General features: G+C 45.1%; 2 protein-coding genes across 9 annotated transcripts in view; one reads left to right on the top strand and one right to left on the bottom strand.

Annotated features, from left to right (window-relative positions):
- The window catches only part of CLUAP1 (clusterin associated protein 1), a 42,567-nt gene extending 28,032 nt beyond the window's left edge, over positions 1–14,535 (bottom strand). For 3 of the 8 annotated variants that reach the window (XM_082362183.1, XM_082362189.1, XM_082362184.1), the window contains exons 1-6: positions 14,394–14,526; positions 11,601–11,712; positions 10,625–10,709; positions 8,257–8,436; positions 5,152–5,247; positions 2,892–2,975 (exon numbers count right to left, since the gene is read on the bottom strand). In XM_082362183.1, the coding sequence (XP_082218309.1) occupies positions 2,892–2,975; positions 5,152–5,247; positions 8,257–8,436; positions 10,625–10,709; positions 11,601–11,712; positions 14,394–14,415 (579 nt within the window). In that variant the 5' untranslated portion in view covers positions 14,416–14,526. Of the gene's footprint in view, positions 1–2,891; positions 2,976–5,151; positions 5,248–8,256; positions 8,437–10,624; positions 10,710–11,600; positions 11,713–14,393 lie in introns of those variants that run through there. The other 5 variants (XM_082362185.1, XM_082362182.1, XM_082362188.1 and 2 more) reach the window with 5 other exon arrangements.
- Positions 14,536–23,939: 9,404 nt separating this feature from the next.
- Positions 23,940–25,588, top strand: LOC309613162 (uncharacterized protein C16orf90 homolog; the record flags this gene model as incomplete). Its single annotated transcript, XM_082359718.1, is given in 4 exon segments — positions 23,940–23,985; positions 24,354–24,747; positions 24,749–24,768; positions 25,164–25,588. Coding segments are annotated over 4 exon segments (618 nt in total). The 3' UTR covers positions 25,322–25,588.
- Between the last annotated feature and the right edge of the window lie 474 nt (positions 25,589–26,062).

The raw sequence follows: 26,062 nt of genomic DNA, 5'->3' as shown, positions 1-26,062 counted from the left end.
CCGCGCCCCCAGGCTGGGACTATCCAACTCTGCTGTTAAGTTCCAGATTGCCAAGGTGGGGTCCTCCCCTCCAGGACTTTACACATGTGTAGGCCCATGAAGGTTTACTGACTGTTTACCTGCAGGCCTCTGAAACACTATGCGGTCCACAAAGAAATCAGCTAAGGAGCCCAGACACGCTGCACGACTCTCAGAGACAGTGCATATTTGGAAGCAGTCACTTTTATCAACACTTTATGGCTTAATTTTTTTTGTCTAAGTACACTAACCATTTCGAAGACGCTTTCATGAAGATTAATCATATCACTAACTATTGATTTGCTGCAAGTACTTTAAAAACCCCAGCAGAGATGTGAGTTCACTCTCAGAGGAAGACAAGGTGGGTCTCCTTTCTGAACAGACAACTCAGGTTGATGGCAACTATTTCTCTGAATCAAAGTCAGATTAAAACCTAGTGAATCTATCTGACCTCAAAAATAAAGATTTTTAAAAAGGGTCTGTTCCTCAAAAAAGACAAATGTGATAAATACAAAAAATTTTCTCTAGCTTTCTGAAATAAATGGCCTATATTTCATAACCCCTTTTAAGTATCCATGTTGTTGTTTCGTTTTTGTTTTTAGAATTATCAAATATCATGTATATTTTCCAGCAACGAAAAGATATCTTAAGAGGTGTTCACCAAGAAATGAACTGTGCCCTCATTTGGTTGTTCCATTTTTAATATTGACTTAGTGCTAAAGGCACATTCATGCCATGCTAACCTGATTCAGCCAGAACACTGACAAGCACAAAAGTATTATCATTAGTTTTTTTTCTAATTTAGAAACAATCAGGAACTTACAAACAGCTGAAGTGTAATACAAAACATTTTTTCCTAACCTAGGTGAGAATGAGCTGCTGACCTGATGCTCCATCACTTCTAAATACTTTAATGTGTATTTCCTGCGAATAAGGCCTTTCTCCTAAATAACCACAACACAATCATCAAGACAGGAAATGAACTCTTGACGCACCACCCCCATCCAACCCTCAGACCCACTGCCCCATGAAGTCCTTAACAGCAGATGGGAGTGACCCCTGGTATTCAGTCATCAGGTCTCCTTAGCCTCCTTCAGTCTGGAATGGCTCCTCAACCTCTCCTGGATATTCATGACAGGAACATGAACTTTTCACTGTTGAAGAGTAGGGGCCGGGGAATTCACAGAATGCCCCTCAATTTGCCTTTGTCTGATTAGCTTCAGATTACACATCCCTAGCAGGAATAGCACAGATATCACTGAACCCTGCATCCCATCAGAAGGGCATAATTCTGGTTTGCTCCATCACTGGTGATATTCCTTTGATTACTGGATTAAGAGGGTGTCTGTCAGGCTTCTCCTGTGACGTTACTCCTTTCCTCTCTGTAATTAATAAGTATTTTGTAGGGAGCTACTTTGAAACTATGTGAAAAACCTGCTCTTCATCAGTTTTCAATGTATTCATTTATCAGTGAGAACTCAAGATCTCCCATTTCATTCAATGGTCTATAATCCATTACTATAATTCATTCATTTTGATGCTTATCCTGTCCCTGGTGTGGCCAGGGGAAGCTGGCTTCTGTGTCCTTCTGACACTCTTTGAGCACTTCCTTGCTTTCTGGCACAAGAAGATCTTGTACTTTCTTGTCCCAGCTTTGGAATCAGCCATCCCTCCCGAAGAGCCCTGCTTCATTTTAGTGGAGAATGGCATTTAGAAGCCAAGATCTGGGTGCTAGGTATGCTCAGAGCTAAGGAGTGTATGAATGTGTATGTGGGTGTGCATGTGTATGTACATAAATATACTACATACATATGCTACACATACATACACACAACAAAATTTATTCCTATATCTATCTACATATTGAAATGCATGCATTTAACCAACGCCTCCTATTTCAGGGTTCAATCTAATTTTCTCCCTTTTCATATCTGTAACTCCATTCTCCAACAGTGAGAACCCTGGCTTCCATTATCTTTAATATATTTACTTATTTGATCAACCTGCCTGTATGTAACCATCTCCCATCTCGGCTACCCTGCACATCTCACCCTGCTGAGGCTCTGACTCTCTGTGCTGGGCTGCGCAGGGAGTATTACTGTTTTATGATAAGAGTACTATAAAAACCAATCTTAGAGTTTTGTACAACTCACAGCAAATTCTTGTTTTATAACTATTCCTAATTTACGTAAGGCCCCCCTGTCTGTGTCTACTGAATAAAATGAATCTCTAATAATGACTGAATACCTACTATGTGCCACGCACTGTCATAATGAATGCTCACAAGGACCCTATGTGGTGGGCACTGCCATTCCTCCCATTTTATAGATGCGGAAAGTGAGGCACAGAGAAGTTAAGTAACTTGCCTAAAATCACACAGAGGGATTCAAACCCAAGTAGTCTGAGTCCCCCACACTTTCTGCTTTCCAAATGAATGATTTAGGTGAGATAAGCAAATAACAACTGATCATGGGTAAGTAGTAAAGGATGACGATCATTCTATTTATACAGTGCTGTTTAAAGTTAAGAAAACCTGGAAATCATTTAAACGCCCAGCAGTGAGGAACTGGTTAAATCAAGTATGAAGAGTCCATAAAGTAGAGTATTTACTAAAATTACTGCAGAATTTAAGAGAATTATTAAATTAATAAAACTGGCAAAATTTTAGCAACAGGAGAAATTGTTCATATTTGTAATGAGGAGAAAAATAACAGTAAGTCACCAACTATTCTAGAATGTGCTCTAAATTTTTCACCTCCCCACTAACCTGTCCCTTCTTTGTTATGAGGCCTGGCTTGTTCTGTCCTGTAGAGCCAGGAACTGTTTTCCAGTCCCAGGCACAAAAACATTAAATAAAAGCGAAGTAATCTTACCAAAATATCTTTTATTGCAATTCTCATCACTTTTTCAGTCTCATTTATTTCCAGAGGTCTGGCAATTGCTTCTGTTCTCAGTTCCTATGGGAAACAATGAAGCGAAATTATTTTTTCAGAAGACGAATTCGCAAGACCAATTCCCCTGTCTAGATATGGCTTATGGACTGGTTCTCAAAAGCTTCATTACTGTGTGGGTCTCTGATGCAAAAGCACTCCCACCATCACCTCCTCCAGTGTCTTCTGTAATCCTCTGGCCAGCCTGGCCTCTCTCCAGTGCTCAAGGTCCCCCTCTCCAGCCACAGGCCCTCTGTACCCTAACACCATGGGAACCTGAACTCACCATCCAGAATCTTTTCTCCCAAATTTGCTTCTTTTACTTGCATTCCATTCAGGTGACCCCAAACCAAATGCAGCTCAACTTGCTGTCTGAACCCCCTGCCAGCCTGTACAATCTTCTTTGTGATCACGTCCCTCTAAGTTGCCTATCACTGACAACTGTAACTAATGAGAAGAATCAGCTCGGCCCTGCCCCTAGCACTAACCACTAACCATCAAGGGAGGCATCTGTGCCTATCATATCAGTACTGGAAATTTCCGAGACATGGGACTTCATTGCGGATGCAGTTATGGGGTTCCTGGAGCACTTTATCAAATCCTGTCTTGTGCTTCCTTTATTCCACAGTGTACATTACCTCCCCCACAGTGGAAAACTATTGAGGGCAGGGACCGTGACTTACTCAAGGACACAGAGCACAGTGCCTTCCTTGCCTGTGGTTGGTGTTGGTCCTCAATGAATATTTGTTGAGTGTATGAAAAACATATATTGGATAGGGGATCTTCCTCAGATCATGACTGTATACAGAATTTGAGAAGTCCTACATTCAGGGTCTCTTGGCTTCCATGGCAACAGTTTGGCCTCTGATTGCTCCATCAATTCATTACAGGACAGTGCTAAAAGAGCCCCCAGGGGAATCCTGGTGAGCCTCACAATGAAGCCAGGGCTCTGCTGGCAAATAGCAAGTGACCAGCTCCTGTCTCTGGGACTCTGAGGAACACGCGTAGAACATGTGCACTATTGCACTATAAACAGAAAACATGGAAAGCCGGGAGCTGCCTCACTGCTTATCTAAATTAGCTGTCAGACATTATGTCAGGTTTGTTCTGCCAACTACACTTCACCAGGTGGCAATATATCAAGAGCAGGGATGGTGAGCTAGCACCAAGTCCCCCGCTTCCAGTCTGTTCCTAGGGCAGAAATGAAAAATGCCATTACACTCTAGCAGCAATGCCAGAACACAGGCAAGGCAGTGAGAGAGCAGTCATGGATGATACACCTGATGGGAACGGAATGGACTAAGTGCATTTAATTCAAAAACATTAGATGTGAGCATGTATGCTTCAAATGCCATAAATCCTCACAGGTAAGAATTAAACAGTACTCCATTTCTTCTCCAACCAGTAGGTCCCAAAATCTGCTGCTCGTTGGAATCACCTGGAGATCTTTAAAAATCTGGCTCTCACCCCCAAACATTTTGATCCACTGGTATGGGGGATGACCTGGATGTCGGGTGATTTAAAAAGCTCTATAGGAGCTCCAAGGGTGTTTTAGGAACCCACTCTTCAACAGCTCCTTAAACACAGTGGACAGAGCATCCTCCTTGACTGGCATGGTCTAGAATAAGGACTGCAAGTAAGTTTCAACTGTAACATCAACTTCAAATGATTGGTAGTGACTGCCTAAATTAATGACTGGTTCCCAAACTCTGCTGTATGTTAGAACCACCCAGAAGACTTAAAACTCCCAGTGCCCAAGTCACATTTCATACCAATGACATTAGCATGGAAGCCAGACATCAGTAGTTTGTAAAGATCCCCAGGTGATTCCACTGGGCAACAAGATTTGGGAACCACAGGCTCAGAAGAGCATTTTGTTGGGAAGAATGCCAAGGCTGAGTGTACCGGGGGAAAGCATCATGATCAATAAAGTCTGCCACGGGCACAAGGAGGAAAGTTTCAGCAACAGGCACATTATTTGCCATTCCTGAACTAGATGTCAAAGGTATTAGAAACAGACCAGAGCCCACCAGAAGCACAAACAGCAGCAAACACCATATGCATATTACTTTCCCACACAGTAGCTCATTTAATCAGGTACCGTTTAATAAAATCAAAAGAACAGGGAAAAACAGAATTGGAAAAGAAACCTTGGAAATCTGCTTAGCTAAGGAGGTAATTGAGTTATCTGAACACTGCTTACCCTCAACTCCACCTCCTTGCCCAGCAAGTCATATAGAGATGCTCCCTTGGAAGTGATTTCAGAAGCAAGCTGCCTGGCTGCTTTCAAATCTGCAATCTGGAAGGAAAATATCAAAAACAGAAACTTCAGTGACAGGTTTTTATTAGGCATTCAGAAAGAATCAATCTGTTCATATCGGTTCCTACCTCCAGTCAGGATACTTGACTTACTTGACTATAGAACACATTTTCTACAAGACACATATTTACGTCCTGGAGAAGAGAGTTCCCAGAACACCAGTTTAGGAAACACTGATCTAAGAACAAATTAGACCAATTCCAGGCCACCTGAAAAACCCAAATGTCAGGTCAAATGTACTCTGCCACCAGGAGGTGTGGGGGTTGTGAACGTTGACACGCTTCCTATAATAAGGGACCCTGGCAGTGGTGGGGTGAGCAAAGGAGGGGCAACCTGAGGGACACATGCTTACCGCAGAACCCTGATGCCCTATGTTTAACCCTCCCTGTCCCCTCATTCTCTGCCTTCAGGTTGCACTTCACTGGGCTGCTGTGAGCTCAAATGAGCTCACAGGCATGAAGGCCTTACAAGCTCCCACAAGGCACTGCTGTGAAGATGATGATGATCTGGCCCTGGGCACAGCTTCTTTCTTAGGAGCTACACGTCACACCCTCTTCCATGAATACGCTAAACTTCCAAAGAGCCCAAACATTTCCCAGCTCAGCTCCCTCTCCCTCTCCCCAAAACAACGAATTCCCACCCTCTTTCATTTTCAAACCACTGACAACTCTCGCTCTTCATTCACAGCTGGTGACTTCCTTCCCATTTCCTCAGTCCTCAGGACTCCTCTCCCATGGCTGCTTCCTCACCAGCAGTGAGTTCCCAGCTTCCTCTCTGGGAGTCCTCTCACCCGCCCCACTTCTCAGCACTGGAGTTCAGCAGAGTCCAGCCGCACACCACCGCCCCCACCCGGACCTCCCTTCCACGCACACTCCCCGCAAGCTCTCAGCTCTGATACCAAGATTAAAGCCGTGAGCTGGGGCTTGACATCTCCACTTGGACATCTCGTGGACGTCGCAAACATAACATGTCCTTAACCAAACTCCTCATCTTTCCTGCCAGACCTGCTCCTTCCAAACTCTTCTCCACTTCAGTAGACGGCAACTTTGTCCTTGCAGGAACTCACACCCAAAACTTTAGAGCCATGATATCTAATATCGTGCCCGCTAGTCACGTGTGGCCATTTTCAATGTTAAACCATTCAAAATTTAATAAAACTTAAAACTCACTTCCTTGGTTATGCTGGCAACACGTGGCTAGCGACTACCGTATCGCGTGGCAGAGACACAGAACACGTCCACCAGCATGGAAAGCGCTACCAGACAGAGCTGCTTCAGGACCTTCCTTGTGCTGTCTGCTTTCTTCCAACCTACACCCAATCCATAAGACCTCCCTTCAAAATATGCTCTAACCTCTGACCACTTCCTCCCAGTGAGGATCTGGCTCCTGTGTATGGTTTTTCAGGCCTGACCACAGGCAATCCCGGAGGCTTTACCTGGCAGGCCTCCTGGGGAAAGCTGCACTCGAACACCAGTACCCTGCAGTCTCTGAAGAGAGTTGCAGTCAAGGAATCAGGCCCTCTGGCCAGTCATGTTCTCATAAAGACCTGCATTCCTAGGTCTCTTTATCTGAGGCCTTGGGTCCAGGTCCTCTTCAGTGCCTCTGCTGAGGCCTCCTTATTGGGGTAGGTAGGGCAAACACCTTCTCCCACACCTCAGGGGGCATTAAAACTGCCAGAGCAGTCTTATGAAACAGGGAGTTGACACTTCTTATGGCTTTAGCCCCTTGCTTGTACCACTGCAGTTAGTGATTAAAGACACAGCTTTCACGTTCAGCTTGTTGCTTTAATCGAGTCCTCTGACGCCTGGCAGCTCACTCTCTCCCCAAGCTCAGCTGAGCACCTGACGGCCACTCTGCTCAAAGGCGCTGTCACCTCCTGCTTTCTAACAGGTCTCTGGGCTTCCACCTTTCTTCCCCCTTCAGTCTGACTCAATCCAGCAGCCAGAGTGATCCTTTTAATATGAAGTTTCAAATTATGTACTTCTCTGATCAAAACTCAACGATTTTCCACGTCAGAGTCAAAGTCAAAGTCTTGACAGTGGCTTTCCAGGGACCACAGGCCTGGGGCTGCCTCCCCTCCCAGCTCTCATCACATGGCCCCTTGTGTTTCCTCAAACACACACAGCACACCTTTCCACTGAATGGTTTGCTCCTTCCCTCCTTCAGATCTCTGCTGAAACCGTCACCCAGTCCCTGAGGCTGTCCTAGCCCTCCATTTAAGACACCTCCCCCGGCACCCCAGCCCCTTCCCTGCTTTACTATCCTCCACACATGCAGCCCATCTGACCTGTCACTCTTTCTGCTTTGCAGTTTACAGTCTGGCTCCCCCAACTGAGCCGCGGGAACAGAGGATTCCTGTCCTTGTTTTTCACGCCTGTATCCCCAGTGCTTGAAGAGTGCCTGGCAGATAGCAGGCTTTCAATAAAAAGTTGAATTTAGGGCTTCCCTGGTGGTGCAGTGGTTGAGAATCTGCCTGCCAATGCGGGGGACACGGGTTCGAGCCCTGGTGTGGGAAGATCCCACATGCCGCGGAGCAACTAGGCCCGTGAGCCACAACTACTGAGCCTGCGCGTCTAGAGCCTGTGCTCCGCAACAAGAGAGGCCGCGACAGTGAGAGGCCCCTGCACCGCGATGAAGAGTGGCCCCCGCTCACCACAACGAGAAAGCCCTCGCACAGAAACGAGGACCCAACACAGCCAAAAATAAATAAATTAATTAATAAATTAAAAAAAAAAATGCCACGCCCAGTGCCCACTTTATAGGCCAGTAAAAATCACTATTTCTGGGCATCGGTAGTTTAAAAAAAAAAAAAAAAAAGTTGAATTTATTGTCCCTTCTGCTTTGATCCAAATGCTGACAAGCACAAAACTGACCAATGGCCCTCAGTCAAGGAATAAGGAAAGAAGTGATGCTGTATTGATACAGCCCATTTCAGAGTTTGAGAAATAAACATTCCACTCCTCACTACAAGCCTTGCATTGTCCTTACCTTTGAGCTAAGGTCAAACTTGAATTTGCTGATATCTTCCTCTCCTATTTTAGAGTCCTCCATCCCTTTGGTCTTCATAGCATTATAAAGGACAGAGGTGATCTTCAATAGTTCTTTCACTGCATACCCGTCTGCTTGATAAAGCTTCTTAGTATTGAGTTTTATATGTGCCTTAGTGGCCTATTTTCAGATTAAAAAAAAAAAAAGTTTAAGACCCATTCCACGTAAAATCTAAACCAAATTCCATGTAGGTCATTTGAAAATGTCACTGCCAACAATAGGGATATAACCAAATCATTTTAAGAATCAAACTTTCAAGTTACTCATATATTGCAAGTGGGTATGTTGACTGACACAATCTTGATGGAGAGCAATTTGGTAAATGACAACAAAACTACAAATGCATATGTCCTTTGACCCAGCAATTCCAATCCTAAGAACTTATGCTAGGGATATACATTCACAAACAAAATGATGTGTATAGGCTATTTGTTACAGCATTGCTTCTAAGAACAAAAGTTACCAACAACCTAAATGCCTACCTGTATAAATTACATAAGTTATGGTATAAACGTGCAAGCAATACTACTCAGGTGTAAGAGAGGATAAAGAAATTCTATGTGTATTTGAAAAGTTCTCCAAAATGTACTGTTACTTGAAGACAAGATTCTAAACGGTGGTGTGCAGTATGCCACTATTTGTGTAAGAGGAAGGAAAAGGAATATACAGTCTATTTGCTTAAATATGCCTAAAGAAACTCTGAAAGATATTAAGAATAGTGATCACTGGGAATGGAACTGGGCTGATGGCAAACAGAATAGAAAGTCATTTTACTCTGTATTGTTTCATGATTTAAAAAAAATTTTTGAGCCATAAAATATATTACCTATTCAAAAATAAGTAAATAAAATTCTTTTTAAAAATCTGCATGCTATTTTATTTCCATTAGAAAAATATTATCTATATAAAATTTTGGTCCAGTTTCTTCTCCTTTAGCTCTACTAGGTTTGAATACTTAAATACTTTAATTTTACTCAAGTAAAACCAGAATCATATATCTGACATGAAAAATAAATATTTTACATCATTAAATTAATAGGGTTTAATTAGGTGTGCTCTTTATTATTTCTCAGGAATAGTAACTCATCTTTCCTGTATGTTATTTCCCTTTACTTTTATTTATCTGAGTAACTATGTAATGCATGTCTTTTTTCCCACATCCAGTAATACAAGTGTTATGTAAGCATAATTTGTAACGTCAATAACTAGATTCGTCATTAATCTTCAATTTATGTTCAATTCCCCTTATTATATGGTATTTCCATAATAACTTCAGATATTTCAGTCAACCTTACACTTTGCAACAAAGACTGTAAAAATTAAGATGTTAATTTAAAAACATTATAAAAATTCCAGACTAAATAACCCTGGGCCCACTTAAAGTGATGCTGTCACAAGATGTCCTGGAACAGCTACTGCTTCAATTTCAACATGGCCTCCTTTGGGCAAAGCAGCAACCTGGTAAGCAGCTCTCACAGGAAAACTACTCTGGAAATATTGTCTGTAGATGTCATTGACAGTATGTCAGCCAGCAAAACAGTTGTTTTTATCACATTCGTGAACTCACAGCCTACTGCTTTCAGAATTTCACCCATGTTTGTAAGAGCCTGTTTAGCCTCTTCTGCCACCCCTCCTGGCACAAGCTGTCCACTTGCACGGTCCATGCCTAGCTGTCCTGAAACGTAAATGGTCCTGCCAACTAACACAGCCTGACTGTAGGGACCAATGGCCGCTGGGGCATGGGACTCCAAAATTCTTAACAAATAATGAATTAAAAACAAAAAACCCAGAAAACTTTGTTGGTAAAATGGCTCCACAGAAATCTGGTAATGGAGTGTGTTTAGAAATCTGGGACTTCCCTGGTGGCCCAGTGGTTAAGAATCCGCCTGCCAATGCAGGGGACATGGGTTTGATCCCTGGTCCAGGAAGATCCCACATGCCACGGAGCAACTAAGCCCGTGCACCACAACTACTGAGCCTGCGCCCTAGAGCCCGCAAGCCACAACTACTGAGCCCGCGTGCCACAACTACTGAAGCCCATGCGCCTAGAGCCTGTGCTCCGCAACAAGAGAAGCTACAGCAATGAGAAGCCTGCGCACCGCAACGAACAGTAGCCCCCACTTGCCACAACTAGAGAAAGCCTGAGTGCAGCAACAAAGACCCAACGCAGCCAAAAATAAAATTAACTTTTAAAAAAAGAGAAGGAAAAAATACTTTTAAAAAAGAAATCTGAAAGCAGCTCTAACTAGGCTTCATCTCCTTCTAATGTATTTAATTTTACAACTCCATCAAAAAACTGTGAACCAACCATGAACTGGGCAATTGCCTTAATGAAGAAAACTCGGTCTTGTTCAGTCTCAACATCAGAAGGGATGTCAGTCTGAGGTTCATACCTATTGCAGAGAGAGAAAGAGAGAGAGAAGACACAAGGTAATTAAGTATAAAGTTCACAAAAGAGAAAGTAAAGCAACTGAGAGGACAGTGGCTCTGTAACGGGAAGCTCTCTGAGTCCCCAGCTAAGGCAGTAAGAGTAAGAAAGGCTTCAGAAGCAACACAAAATACCAAATATTCAAGAGAACAAATCTTCACCTAAAAATAGGTTTAACAAATTTCAAGAATCAAATTCGGGGCTCAGCTTACAAAATTAAATCTATCTCAGACTGCAAAGTTTCATTAAAATAATCAGAACTATTACTCTGGCTGCCTGCCCTTGACCCAGTGGAGTTCCTTTCTTCGAGTAACTGATGACACACTGGGGTCAGCAGACGGCAGCCCTTGGCCTCTTCCTGTACAGCCCGCAAACTAAAAAGGGTTTTTACATTTTTCAAAGGTTATAAAAAACACAAGGAAGAATACATGACAGAGATCTTATGTAGCCTGCAATGCCTAAAATATTATCTCCTTAGCAAAAAAGTTTGCCAACCCTGAATCATATTAGATTTTTCACACAAAATGAAGTCTAAATTATTTCCAAGCCAGGTACTCAGCAGAATGTGTGAGGAGGTCCTGTCACTCCCTGATGAAGGTGAGGGGATGAGGAGGAATGCGGACCAGCACCCCTGTGTCGGCTTCCTACTGAGAAACATTCTCCTTTTACCGCTGCTTGGTACACTCCCTTCTCCCACAGCGTTCTTTAAACTCAACTGATTTTTAACAGGTTACAACCGAGTCTGTCAAATTTTATTGAACTTTTCGTTTTGCTTCACAAAAGCATCCTGTTTCTAGGTGGCTAATGAATAACATCTCATATTCATTCTTAGACCTCAGTAAAGTGCAGTTCTAACCTTTTCACAAGCCAGAGAAGCACTTCAGATACAAGTCCGAAATTTGGTGTGCGGAAATTTTCCATAGAAATATGTCGAGGGTATCCCAAGGCTCTCATCATCTCTGTAAAGTCTGTCCAAGGTAAAACACAATGTAGTCAGTTCCTCGTCAAACAGCAACAACTTATGAACGTAGACACTTTCTTTGCTTTCTCTTCTTACTCCCAACCTACTGACACTTTTATGGACTATTTATCAACTCTCTAAGAGGGAAAGAAAAAGGGAGATAAAAGTTAAAATACCTAATCTGCTTCCTGAAAATCATTTATTTAAATTCAATGGGAGAAGAGGAAACTGTACATTGCAATGCGGTTTAGGGATTGGCTGTGATTTAATTTCTCTCTTGGATACCTCATTTATCTCTTGGATAGCTTTCTCTTTACCACTCAAAATGAGAACTACCGGGCTTCCCTGGTGGCGCAGTGGTTGAGAATCTGCCTGCCAATGCAGGGCACACGTGTTCGAGCCCTGGTCTGGGAAGATCCCACATGCCGCAGAGCAACTGGGCCCGTGAGCCACAACTACTGAGCCTGCGCGTCTGGAGCCTGTGCTCCACAACGGGAGAGGCCGCGATAGTGAGAGGCCCGCGCACCGCGATGAAGAGTGGCCCCCACTTGCCGCAACTGGAGGAAGCCCTTGCACAGAAACGAAGACCCAACACAGCCATAAATAAAATAATTAATTAATTAATTAATTAATTTTAAAAAAAATGAGAACTACCTGGCCACGGTTTAAATGTTAACCGTGGGGTTTTTTTGGGGGGGGTGGGTGATGATGGTAGGGTGAAGTTTATGTCTCTGTTTTATTTCTGAGTTGACTTTTTTCCCCCACTGAGCATATAGGACCTTAATAACACAAAATTTAAACATTAGTTGCATTGTATTTAGAGAAATCTTCAAGAAAATGATTGAACGATTGAGCAATATTTAGATGTATTATGAAACAGACTAAGAAACAGTAATACTAATACATGTTGATACCAGATGCTGCAGTCACTAAGCTTTCAGCAAGACTTGGAAATAAAACATCTTTTTAGTTCCCACGATGTGCTAAGACCTATATTCAGTGTGCTTCTGGCTAAGTAATGTCTGTCTTCACTCTTCTTGAAGGTGGGTATTCAAGATGTCCCAATGACATTCACAAATAAGCTACCTGGGCCTTGGAAATTAGGCTGGATTTCACAAGACAACAGAAGAGAAGGCATAAGCAGAGGAAAGAGAAGCAGAGGAAAGAGAAGCAGAGGGCCTCTGTTGCTGTTTTGAGGGCTATTTAAATAGAGCAATGGAAAATAAAGCAGTAGCCTTCCCATCACACAGTAAGCCCTAAACACTTCTTGCCGCTAAGTAGCAGTGCAGTTGTTAATTCTACAGTATTATTGTCAAAATGGAGACAATCTGAGTAAGAATCTTACCATGAATTGCATAATGTACAGCATTCATTTAAGGTCACAATGTTCAGAAATCCCCTTCTTGTACACTTTTCCCAACACAACTCCATTCAACGTCCCCTAGCAGAAGGCTGGCCTCCCTCAACTATGAGGAAGGAGAAACTTGTCTCTACAACATAAGGTCACCAAGAACCTCCAAATCCCAGAGGGCACAGATTCACACAATAGTGCTAATAGGCATCAATAAAATGTGATGCCTCTTCCTATATATTTCCATTATAGAAAAAAGAGCAATTCACAACTGAAAGGAGTAATCTTTAATGGGGAAATTTCAGGCACCAGCAACTGTTAGAAAATTGGCCTTAAAGAGGCCCCTCAGATCACACCAAATTGGCAATCACCTGCTACACCTATGAAGGTGGAGCCAGTTGGCTAAACTGCTTCAGATTCAGAAAATGAAAGCGTATAAAAGGCAACTGATTCATTCACACAGTCCTACCTTTTGATCCTCGTTTCCACCCAGTTCTAGCTATGTGACCTAAAGCAAACTACTTTACCTCCCTGCCTCAAAGTATTTCATCCAGAAACTTATACGAACCACCTTACTGCTACAGTGAGGACTAAAACAAGATACTGAATGTAAAATGTTTGGTGTGTAACAGGTGTCCCCCAAAGTAGTAGTAACTAATTCTCTTTTCCCCATTCTTCCACTCCCCCACCCTCCTAGCAAAGGCACTTGGGTTCCCTTCTCCTCACCAGCCCCTTTAGAAAAGATGCAAGCTTTGTAGGTTAGACAACCTGACTTAACACTTCAGCGCCAGCTCTTACCACGTGTGTCCCCTGACCTGACCTCTCTCTGCCCAGTTCCTCATCTCTAAACACAGGAGCACAGTTGTTCAGAGGAGTGAATGAAACGATGAACACACATAAGACAGTAACTAACTACCTGGCAGATCATAAAAGCTCGAAAAAACGGAAGCCTCAATTATTATTCACCAGCCCCTCCTCGGTTGTTGTTCGTTTCCCGGAGCTCTAAGCTAACCCAGCTCAAAACGGTCTCTGCGTTTTCCAATACAGTAGCGAACAGTCCCATAAGTCAATTAAAATTAGATAAAATTAAAGCTTCGGTTTCTCAGCCGCACTAGCCGCATACACATACACAACCTCCTATCATCGCAGGAAGGGCTATGAGACAGGGCTGGGGCGCTCAGCCTGGGGGGCGGCGGGCCAGGAGCGCCCCCGAGCCGCAGAGGCCCGGGAGGGGGCTCCAGCGCGGGAGCCACGGCGGGGCTCAGACAGGGGACCCGGCGGGCCGGAGCCCCGAGTCTCGGGAGGACCGCTGGTCACAGGGGTCAGGTTTGCCTTACTGCGGAGGTCGCGGAAAGACATGGCGCTCTGGTCCTCAGGACGCCGGAGTCTCAGCCGCTCGCCCCTCAGCGCTCACGGGTTTCTATGGCAATGCACGGAGCCCTCTACGGCGCGCAGCCGGGGCCAAACAGGACTGGAGGCGAAACGGCCGGGCTGTGTGCGCATGCTCCATGCCGCCAGAGAAAGGGCAGCCGGCAGGGGGCGTCCCGCGACGCTGAGGGAGGGGGCGTGGGGTCCCGCCCCGCCTGGCGGCCGGGCCCCCTTTACACAGTTTGCAGACATTTGGCACTGACTGACACGTTCTGAGGACCTACTAAGTGCCTGACGCTGTGCGAGGCACCCTACGTACTACTTCCCATTTCCTCCTAAACTCCTCTAGAAAGAATGTACATAATATCACGAAGCCGGGTCTCCAGCCTGGGTCCTGTGCCCAGTACATTTCTCTCTGGCATGTGTAAAATGGCTGGCCGCGCACACGTCCGAAACCCGCCAGAAGCGCCTGCAGCGTGAAGCAGTTGAGGCCACAGACTGCGAGTCGCAGGCAGGAGCTGACCGCAAGGCGGCGAGAGCAGGCCCGGCAGCCATCTGCGCGTGCGCAGCCGTCCCGCTCTTCACAACAGGCCGGAAACTGGCCCGGGTCTTCGCGCGCCGGCGGTTGTCCTGGCAACCGTGAACTCTGCCAGCTGGAGCTGTCGTTGCGCCTGGTGGAGGGAGGGGGCGGCTCCGGGGTGAGGACCGCGCCCAACATGTGGCCAGCTAAGCTGTGACCTAACTTGGGAGTCCTCTCTACTGGGCTGCCACGGTTGGGGATAGGCGACAGCAAGGGCTGGGGAGGTGAAGTGAGCTGAGCCCAAAAGGGTAGGCGAAGACGAGGGACTACCAAACCGTGGGACGCCCTCCGCCCCTGCATTGGTTTTGGCGAAGTAACAGACACATAAAGGCACGGGACCTCAAAGAGAGTCCCGAAATAGATCCACATATACATGGTCATTAGAACAAAGATGATAAAGCCCTTTAGTGGAGAAAGAATAATCTTTCAGAAATAGTTTTGGAACAGTTGGAAATGCAAGTAAATGAACCTCCACCCTTGCCTAAGAGTAAAACCTAAAAACTATTGGGTTGGCCAAAAAGTTCGTTAATATCGCACAGAAAAACCGGAACGAACTTTTTGGCCAACCGAATATAACTTTTCCAGAAGAAAACTTATGGGGAAAACTTTGTGACTGGGTTAAACAAGAATTCTTAGATATACCAAAAGTATCATCCTCTAAAAAAATGTTTTTTGATAAATTGCACCTCATCAAAATTTAAAACTGCTCTTCAAGACACTAAGAACATGAAAAGATAATCCAGAGTCTGAAAAATAAATTCACAAAACACATCTGATAAAAAGCCTTCTAGCCAAAATACATAACAAACTCTCAAAACTCAGTAAAGAAAACCATCCAATTAGAAAGTAGAAAAAGGAACTTCCGTGGTGGTCCAGTGGTTAAGACTCCAAGCTTCCACTGCAGGCGGTACGGGTTCCATCCCTGGTCCAGGAACTAAGATCCTGCATGCCACACAGCCCAGTCAAAAATTGTTTTTAAAAAATTAAAGACAAGAAAGTAGACAAAAAACTTAAAACAGATACTTCACAAGGGAAGATATGGCAAATGTCAACAAAAAAATTAATCAATAGTCAATCTAAGAAATGCATAGTTTATTCGGGCCAGCCTGAGGATTATAATCAGGGAAACAGTCTTACAGAAAGCTCTGAGGATGTTTCAAAGAGGAAAGAGGGAGGCTAGTATGTAGTGATTTTGACTAAGGGGTAGGTGCAGTCAAGCATACATCTTGGTAGAAGGCGACTGCTATTCACGAGGAGCAGATATCTTAGTTAATGATTGTAGTGCTTTTCTAAGTATGGGAAGATGCAAGAAACTGAGTTCATAAAATTTTCTCCCACAAATATCTGAGAGCTAGTTCTGCCAGTTTTCCCAGAGCACAAAATGCCTCATCCTGATCTTGGCCCTGAATTTCTTTCAGGGTGTGTTGTAAATCAGTGACTGTAGTGACTAATGACTCAATTCTTGTAGAATTGGATGGTGAGCAACATTCTTTGTTTTACAATCTCCTCCTTTTCCGTCTTAACTTCTACCAAGGTTTGGGAAGCATTTCATGACCAGTTTGTCCCACGGCTCTAGGAATGCTCATACCCAGGTCAAGCAAGGATTTCATTGATAGGCCACGCAATGTGCTATCACTGGACTGTTAACAGTAGCCAAAAGCCTCTGGACCACCTTGCCTGTCTTTCTAGTCTCTTATGGTCCAGGAAATGGTTCTCTCTTACTGCTTCTTCCTGTATCTAGAGTTACACTATTAATATCATCAATCTTGGAACTTCCTTAGTGGTCCAGTGGTTGGGACTCTGCGCTTTCACCGCCAAGGGCCTGGATTCAGTCCCTGGTCAGGGAACTAAGATCCTGCAAGCCACGTGGCGTGGCCAAAAAAAGAAAAAAAATCTTCAATGTTACAGAACCATATATTTGATCAATTGTTTCAAGTAGCCTAGTCATTATCAGAGGCTCAGTCACACATTCAGTAATACAAGAAACTATAATCTTGCAAAATAAACAGAATACAAGTAACATTACTAAGGTCCTAAGTAGGTATTTAAGCTAAGAACTTCCATTAGGTGTGGCCCAGTATCTCCCCAGATCATCTGACCCAGTGTGTTCTGCACCAATCGCTATCTTTAAGGGAAATGTTATATTGGCATTGCACACAAAGTTCACCAAAAATATCTGCATCATGACCCCTTACAAGATTGAGAAAGGAATGTTATCTTCTAAGGAGTTATATAACTGGCATCAGAAGAAGAAAAATTGAGCTTTATGGTTGAGCAGGTATTTCTGCTGTTGGGGAGGTCTGGTTAATGCATAAGGCAGATACACAATGCACACTACAGGGGAGAGAGGAGGCCCAAATGGGCAGAAAAAAAATTGTGTTTAAATCTTCTTGTCTTGCCTTAAAATATGAATTTTATTTCATTACAAATCGTAAGCAAAGGAAAAGATGCTCAAGATTATTAGTCATTAGAGAAATGCATATTAAACCACAAAATATCACTACACAATTATTAGAATAGCTAAAACAACAAAAAACCACAAAAACCCTGACAGTGCCAAGGGCTTGAAAGGATGTGGAGCAACTTGGGCTTTCATACACTATTGGTGAGAATATGAAACTGTACATCCACTTTGGAAAAACAGTCGGTAGTTTCTTAATAAAGTTAAACATACACAACGTACAGTTCAGCAGTCTCTCTCCCAGGTATTTGCCCAAGAGAAATAAATACTTATGTTCACACAAAACTTATACATACATGTTGAGAGCAGCTTTATAATTGCCCCAAACTGGAAACCACTCAAGTGCCCCTCAACTTATGAATGGATAAACACATTGTGGTACATTCACACAATGGATTACCACTCAGCAATTTTGAAAATGCAAAGAGCTAAAATACACAAGGACAATGATGAATCTCCAATGCCTTATGCTAACTGGAAGAAGCCAGACTCAAAAGGCTTCGTACAAGGACTTGAGGACACAGTGGGAGAAGGGGAAGCTAAGACAAAGTGAGAGAGTAGCACTGACATACACTACCAAATGTAAAACGGATGGCTAGTGGGAAGCTGCTGCATGCCACAGCGAGATCAGCTCGATGCTTTGTGACGACCTAGAGGAGTGGGATAGGGAGGGTGGGAGGGAGGCTCAAGAGGGAGAGGATATGGGGATATATGTATACATTCACTTTGTTGTACAGCAGAAACTAACACAACATTGTAAAGCAATTATACTCCAATAAAAATATTTAAAAAGGGCTTCCCTGGTGGTGCACTGGTTAAGAATCCGCCTGGCAATGCAGGGGACATGGGTTCTAGCCCTGGTCCAGGAAGATCCCACATGCCGCGGAGCACTTAAGCCCGTGCGCCACATCTACTGAGCCTGAGCTCTAGAGCCCGCAAGCCACAACTACTGAAGCCCGCGCGCCCAGAGCCCATGCTCCACAAGAAGAGAAGCCACCACAGTGAGAAGCCACCGCAATGAGAAGCCCGCGCACCGCAACGAAGAGTAGTTCCCGCTCGCCACAACTAGAGAAAGCCCACACGCAGCAACAAAGACCCAACACAGCCAAAAATAATAAATAAAATAAATAAATATATTTTTTAAAAAGGCTTTGTACTGTACGATTCCATTTACATGACAATCTGAATGAGATGAAAATACAGACATAAATCAGTGATTGCCAGGAAGAGTTGGGTGCAAAATAATTTTGGGGGTGATGAAACTGTTCTGTATCTTGATTGGGGTGGTAATTACATGACAGTAGCTGTTTGTCAAAACTCATAGATCTGTGCACTAAAAAGGGTGAATTTTACCACATCTAAAATTGTATCTCTTGGGAATTCCCTGGGGGTCCAGTGGTTAGGACTGGGCGCTTTCACTGCCCTGTCGAACCTGGGGCCCAGGTTCGATCCCTAGTCGGGGAACTAAGATCCCACAAGACGCGTGGCATGGCGAATAGAATAAAATAAAATAGTGTATCACTAAGCATGACTAAAAACAAAAAAGCTTAAAAAAAAACTATCCAATGGCTTCCCATCGCTGTTCAAAGAAAACTCAGTCCTCTGAGCTGCGCCTGCTCTGTGCCTCCTCTGCTCCCTTCCCTCCATCTCCCCTCCCTGGCTTCCTGTTGAACACGCCCACCTTCTTCCTGCTTTCTGGTCTTTGCGCAAGTAGTTCTCTCTGTCCGTAGTGCTCTTCCCAACTTCTTCAGATCTTTGTGAAGAGGGCTCTCGGACCATCTACACTAAAGCAGACCCTTCCCAGCCCCTCCCTGTCACATCACCTTCTTTTATTTTCTTCGTATTATACCTGGAAACATCTCCCTTGCTTCTCTTCTGTGTCTCTGATCTGGACATGTATGCGCCGTGGAAACATACCTTCTCTGTCCTACTCGACTCTCTCCCCAAGTCTACAATAGTACCTGGCACTACACAGGCTCTCAGAACATACATGCTGAGACTGAATGAGTGAGTCGGAGTACAATGCCCCTCACCCCAGTGAAGTGAAAGGTCTTTGAGGAAAGGCCACGTCCCCTGCCCTCCTCCCATGCTCTGTGCTGGCTGTGATGCCCAGTTCAGAGCTGACACAACAGGCTGCCTGAAGTCCACCAGATCTGGGCAAACTGGTGTGCACAGGGCACCCAGTGCAGTCTCTAAAGCAGTCAGCTTTGTGACCTTGGGAAGTTACTCAACCTCTGGGGGACTTAGATTCTTCAATGTCAAAGTGGAGGTTGTGATGCCTGACACACACAGTGGAGGCTGTGATGGGCAGACAGCACTTGACATCCACTGTAGCTGGCAGGGCACGGAGGGAGCACCGAGCCTCCTCCCTCGGTTTTTACTTTTTTTAACAGCTTTTTAACATAAGATAAAATGCACATATTTAAAGTGTGCAATTTAATAAGCTTTGACAAGTGTATACACGCAAGAAACTATCCCAATCAAGATAGAGAACACATCTGCCACCTGTTTTCCTGTGTCCCACCCCTTTGTAATGTCTACCTCCTGCCACTCCTTCTACCCCAGGCAACCATTCCTCTGCTTTCTGTCACTGTACACAGGTGTATTTCTCGGGTTTTATATAAATGGGATCACACAACATATTCTTTTTGTCTGGCATCTTTTACTTGGCATAATTATTTTGAGACTCATCCATGTTGTAGCCTATATCGGTAATTCATTCCTTTTTACTGCTGAGTTGTATATCCATTGTATGGATATACCACAGTTTATTTACACATCACCTGTTCCTGGGCATTTCCAGTTTGGGGCTAGTACAAATAAAGCTGGTATGAACATTCATGTAGAAATCCTTATAAAGACACATATGCTTTCTTTTCTCTTGAATAAATACCTATGAATGACATAGAGTCATAAGGCAAGTGAATGTTTAACTTTTTTTCAATAATTTTTTTAAAAAATAACTTTATTTTTGGCTGCGTTGGGTCTTTGTTGCGGCACGCGGGTTTTCTCTAGTTGCGGCGAGCGGGGGCTACTCTTCGTTGCGGTGCGCGGGCTTCTCACTGCGGTGGCTTCTCTTGTTGTGGAGCACAGGCCGTAGGCACGTGGGCTTCAGTGGTTGTGGCTTGTGGGCTCTAGGGCGCAGGCTCAGTAGTTGTGGCACACAGGCTTAGCTGCTCCGCGGCATGTGGGATCTTCCCGGACCAAGGCTCGAACCCGTGTCCCCTGCATTGGCAGGCAGATTCTTAACCACTGTGCCACCAGGGAAGCCCTTCAATGGACTTTTGATTTTAGAACAGTTTTAGATTTTCAAAGGAGTTTCAAAGATAGAACAGAGTTCCTGTATATTCCATCTCTCCCTCATCCCCGCAACTGTTAACATCTTACATTAGTATGGTGCATTTGTCTGATGAACCAATACTGATACATTATTATTAACTGAAGTCCAGATTTCCTCATTTCTAACCTACTGTCCTTTTCCTGTTCTATGATTTGATTCAGGACACAGCATTACATTTAGTCGTCATGTCTTCTTAGGTTTCTCTAGACTGTGACAGTTTCTCAAACTTTCCTTGTTTTTGATGACCTTGATAGTTTTAAGTGGTGCTGGTCATTTACTTATTTTTATTGTGATAAAATATACATAACGTAAAATTTGCCCTTATAAGTGTACAATTCGGTAGCATTAAATACATTTGAAATGTTCAACCACCATCTCTATTTAGTTCCAAAATATTTTAATCACCCCAAAAAGAAATGTCACACCAACTAAGCAGTCTCTCCCCATTTCTCCTTCCCCACAACCCCTGGTAATCACTAACCTGATTTCTGTCACTTTGGATTTATTCATTCTGCATATTTCGTGTAAACAGAATAAAATATGTGGCATTTTGTATCTGGCTTCTACCACTGAGCAGTATGTTTCTGAGGTTCATCCATGTTGCCCTGTGTATCAGTACTTCATTCTTTTTACAGCTGAATAATATTTCCCTGTATGGACAGACTACAATTTGTTTATCCATCCATTAGCTGATGGACTTTTGGGTTGTTTCTACTCTTTGGTTACTATAAATAATGCTGCTATAAATATTTGTGTACAAGTATTTATTTAAATACCTGTTTTCGACTCTTTTGGGTATATACCTAGGAGTGAAATTGCTAGGTCATATGGTAATTCTACGTTTAACTTGTTGAGGAACTGCCAAGCTGTTCTCCATAGTGGCTGCACCATTTTCCATTCCCACCAGCAGTGTAGGCAGGTTTCAATTTCTCTACACCCTCATTAACACTTATCTTCTGTGGGGTTATTTGGTTGGTTGGTTTTTAAAATTATAGCCAGCCTCATGTGTGAGAAGTAGTGTCTCACTGTGGTTTATTTTTTATAATTTTTTAAAAATTTATTTATTTTTGGCTGCATTGGGTCTTCGTTGCTACACGCAGGCTTTCTCTAGTTGTGGCGAGCGGGGGCTGCTCTTCATTGTAGTGCACAGGAGGCCCCTCATTACGGTGGCTTATCTTTGTCGCGGAGCACGGGCTCTAGGCGGGTGGGCCTCAGTAGTTGTGGCATTGGGTTCAGCAGTTGTGGTTCGCGGGCTCCAGAGCGCAGGCTCAGTAGTTGTGGCGCACGGGCCTAGTTGCTCTGTGGCATGTGGGATCCTCCTGGACGAGGGCTCGAACCTGTGTCCCCTGCATCGGCAGGCGGATTCTTAACCACAGTGCCACCAGGGAAGTCCCTCACTGTGGTTCAAATTTGCATTTCTCTAATGACTAAATACATTGAACATGTTTTCATGTGCTTGTTGACTATTTGTATATCTTCTCTGGGAAAATATCTATTCAAGTTCTTTACCCATTTTTAAATTGGGTTGTTTGTCTTTTTGTTGTTGACTTGTAAGAGCTCTTTGTGTGTTCTAGATACTACACTCTAATCAGATATATGATTTGCAAATGTTTTCTCTCATTCTGTAGGCTGTCTTTTCACTTCTTGACACTGTCTTTTGCAACACAAAAGTTTTCAACTTTTATGAAGTCCAATTTACCTATTTTTTCTTTTGTTGCTTGTGCTTTTGTTGTCATATCTAAGAATCCATTACCAAATCCATGGTGATGAAGATTTCTTCAAAGAGTTTTCTTTGAGTTAATTTTTGTATATGGTGTGAGGTAGGGGTCCAGCTTCATTCTTCATTTGTATCTTTTGAACATCTAGTTGTCCCAGCACCATTTGTTGAAGAGACTATTATTTTCCCTACGGAATAGTCTTGGCAACCTGTTAAAAATAAATTGTCCAGAGGTGTATGAAATTATTCTGGGCTCTCTATTCTATTCCATTAGTCTGGATGTCTAGCCTTATACCAGTTCCACAGTTATGGTTACTATAGCATTGTATGCAATAAGTTTTGAAATCAGAACTCTTGAGTCTTCAAACTTTTTAAGATTGTTTTTGGCTTTTGGGCTCCCTTGTAATTCCACATGAATTTTAGGATCAGTTTTCCTGTTTCTGCCTACAAGGCCATTGAGATTTTGATAAGAATTGCATTGACTCTATAGATCACTTTGGGAAGGATTGTTGTCTTAACAATATTAAGTCTTCAAACCATGAACAGGATCTTTTTCCATTTATTTTTATTTTTTTTTTCCCAGCAATGTTTTCTAGTTTTCAGTGTTGTCTTGTACCTCCATGGTTAATTTTATTCCTGTTTTATTCTTTTTGTTCTTTGCTACTGTATAGAAATACAGTTAATTTTGCGTGTTGATCTTGTATCCTGAGACTTTGCTGAATCTTATTAGCTCCGAGTTTTATTAGCTCAAATAGTTTTTTTAGTGTGAATTAATTTTTTTCTCTGTATAAGATCATGTCATCTGTGAATAGAGAGAATTGAAGGTTTAACTTTTTAAGAAACTGTTTCCCAAATTGGTGGTACCATTTTACATTCCCCCAGCAATATATGAGAGTTCCGGTTCCTCCAAATCCTTCCTTACACTTGGTGTGATCCCACAGTACTCGATCATCTACTTAGGGGAAAATGTACAGAAAAATTAAGGGACCTATCCAGTCACCCAATACCACCTTCTCAGCATGCTCAAAGCACTGAGCCAGATCTCACCAAGTCTGCATCCTTAAACCTTCATTATCCATCCATGGATGAAGAAACTGATACCCCAAGAAGTCACCCCTGGGAGTGACTCCTCAGCCTGCAAGAGCTGAATCTGTTTGGCATGCCTGTCCCAAGCCAGAGGGACCAGGGACCTCCCCTAAGGTTCTGCCCCCTTCCCTTGTCCTCCTCCCACCCTGCCCCTGCCCTTGAGCGTCATCCTCTCCCAAACTCAGGGATCTGGGAAACCTGGGAGTCTTCCCTGTGACATCACAGAGCTGGTTGCCAAGGGAGACCTGCAGATCCATCCCCTAGGCAGGGGAGAGCACAGCCCTGCTGCACAGGAGGCTCGGCTGCTCCTCTCCCACCTGGCTGGCCCTCCATGGAAGCCTTGGTCTGTGTGTTCTCTCAGCTGCGCATAAGAGAAGGTGCCAGGCTGCGGGGAGGAGTGGCAGGAGGAGAGATGTCCTCCTGTCCTGACCTGGGCCCAAAGCCACCAGGGTGGCCTCAGGGACATACAAGCTTGGGAGAGGGGAATGGCCACCAGTCCAGGCCATGTGACCCTGGGCACCAGAATGCTCTCTCTAGGGTAGGGGGCAAAAAGGGGTGGCAGAAAGAGCCTGCAGTCCTGAAAGAGATCTTGGTGCCAAGACTCAGGCTTCTCAGCCTCCCTGTTGGTTGGGAGGGAGAAGGAGTGCTTTGTTGGGTGAGGGAGGTGGGAGACAGGGGGTGGAGCCCATTTGACAGACAGGTAAGCTGAGGCTCTGCAGGCCAGGGGTGGAGCCCATCACATGAGCATGTGACTACACTGTCCCCTCACGGCCTCTGTGGCCCACCAGACACCAACCTCCTGCTCTCCCCTCCACAGATGCAGTGAGCTGGGTCCGAGGACGCACCAGTCACCCCGACACGCCACCCAATATCTACGACGGGGGGCTGGGGGCCCAGCAGCAGCAGTGTCCCAGTGCCCAGGGAAGCAAGCCCAAGAATTTCCGGTTGTACCACCTCCGGGGTCTGGCTCTCTACCTGCCAGGCCTCATGCAGCCTGCCGGCCAGTGTGAGACCCATTGGCTGGGCCAGCTCATGGCCGGGGGCTGCCTCCCACAACCTGAGGGCACAGTCTGGCCCCTGGACTTGAAACAGGGGGCTCTGGGCTCAGGTAACAGTCACCACTCAGCCCTTCTGGAAGTTCGACAGCCTGGGAAATACAGGTGAGCACCTGTTCAGGTGATGCAGGGCTGGGGACAGGAGGGGGAAGACCCCGGGCAGGGTTGGGCTGGGCACTCAGATGGACCCAGGTGGCCCCTCTCCACTCCCAATCTGCCTGGGTACCTGTCCCAGCTCTACATTTGATGAGGGACCTCAGACTGCTCTCCCCCGCTGGCCAGGCCTCAGTTTCCCCATTTGTAAAATGAGGGGTTCGCGTTAGAGAAGGGTCCTTTCAGTTTGAAACATGTTTCCCTCTTCCTCCTCCCCTCCCAGGTTTTCTTTAAGGAGAACTGCCCCCTCCCCTCCGGTTTTGAAGGATGCCAGGTTCACGGGGGTCATAGGCTGGCAGCCTCCCCCAGGTCCCTCCAAGTGACTCCTCTCCCCCCACTTTCCTCAGCTTCCAGTTCCAGCATGGACCCAGCCAAGGGTGCCCCCTCCCAGCCCGGTCCCCGTGAAGGCTTGGGGCTCAGGCCTAAGAGATCCTGGGGGGCCTCAGAGGAATCCACATGTCCCTCATGCAAGAGAACGCACTCTGGGGCTCTGGAGAGGCCATAGGGATCCAAGTGCCAGGGCTGGTTCTCCCAGCTCAGGACAGGAGGGGAAAGGATGGCCCAGGAGGAGGAGGAGGACACAGGTCCAGGGGGAAGGGCTCAGCCCCCACCAGTAGCATCCTCACACCGAGATGCCTGGGCAGCTGCCCAGCACCAGAGCCTAGGCCAGCCTCGGGAAAACTCGAAGGTGGAAGGAGGAGGAGGTCCTGCGGGAGGGACAGAAAGAAGCCTGGGCGTACCCTTGCAGCCTGCTCCAATTCAAGTCGGCCACTTGTACCTGGGAGGCTGGGCGGAGTGGAGAGTTGGGCTCCCAAGTGGCCAGGGAGCCTACAGGTCTAATTTCAATAAAAGCCAAGGCCTGCACCTTCTGTCCCTGGGTCTGTCTGTCATCAGGCCAATTCAGCCAGAGAAATGGCCCCTCGGCACCTGTGTTCTGAGAGCAGAGTTCCATGTAGATCCTGGGGGAATCCGAGGTGCTCCCACCCTTAGTTGAGGAGGGAGCCGTCCTCCTCGGGGCGGGACTCTGGGCAGGCTTCCTGGGTGGGCAGGGTCTCAGCAGGCCTAAGAGCAGGGCTTGGTGTTCTGGGTGGAGAGGGCAGAGGACACAGAAAGTTAGGCCAGGTTTAGGGAGGGTGTCGGGAGGAGAGCAAGTTCCCAACCTGGGCAGAGACGTTGACCCCACGCCGCCCCTCACTGAGGCCTTGGTTGAGTTCACCCTCTCTGGGGACCCCTGGCTGCCCTGACC

The sequence above is a fragment of the Balaenoptera borealis genome, assembly GCF_965194805.1.
Source record: "Balaenoptera borealis genome assembly, chromosome: 16".
Classification (NCBI taxonomy): domain Eukaryota; kingdom Metazoa; phylum Chordata; class Mammalia; order Artiodactyla; family Balaenopteridae; genus Balaenoptera; species Balaenoptera borealis.
The sequence above is the reverse complement of the archived record's forward strand: the minus strand, read 5'-3'. Positions and strand labels throughout refer to the sequence as shown.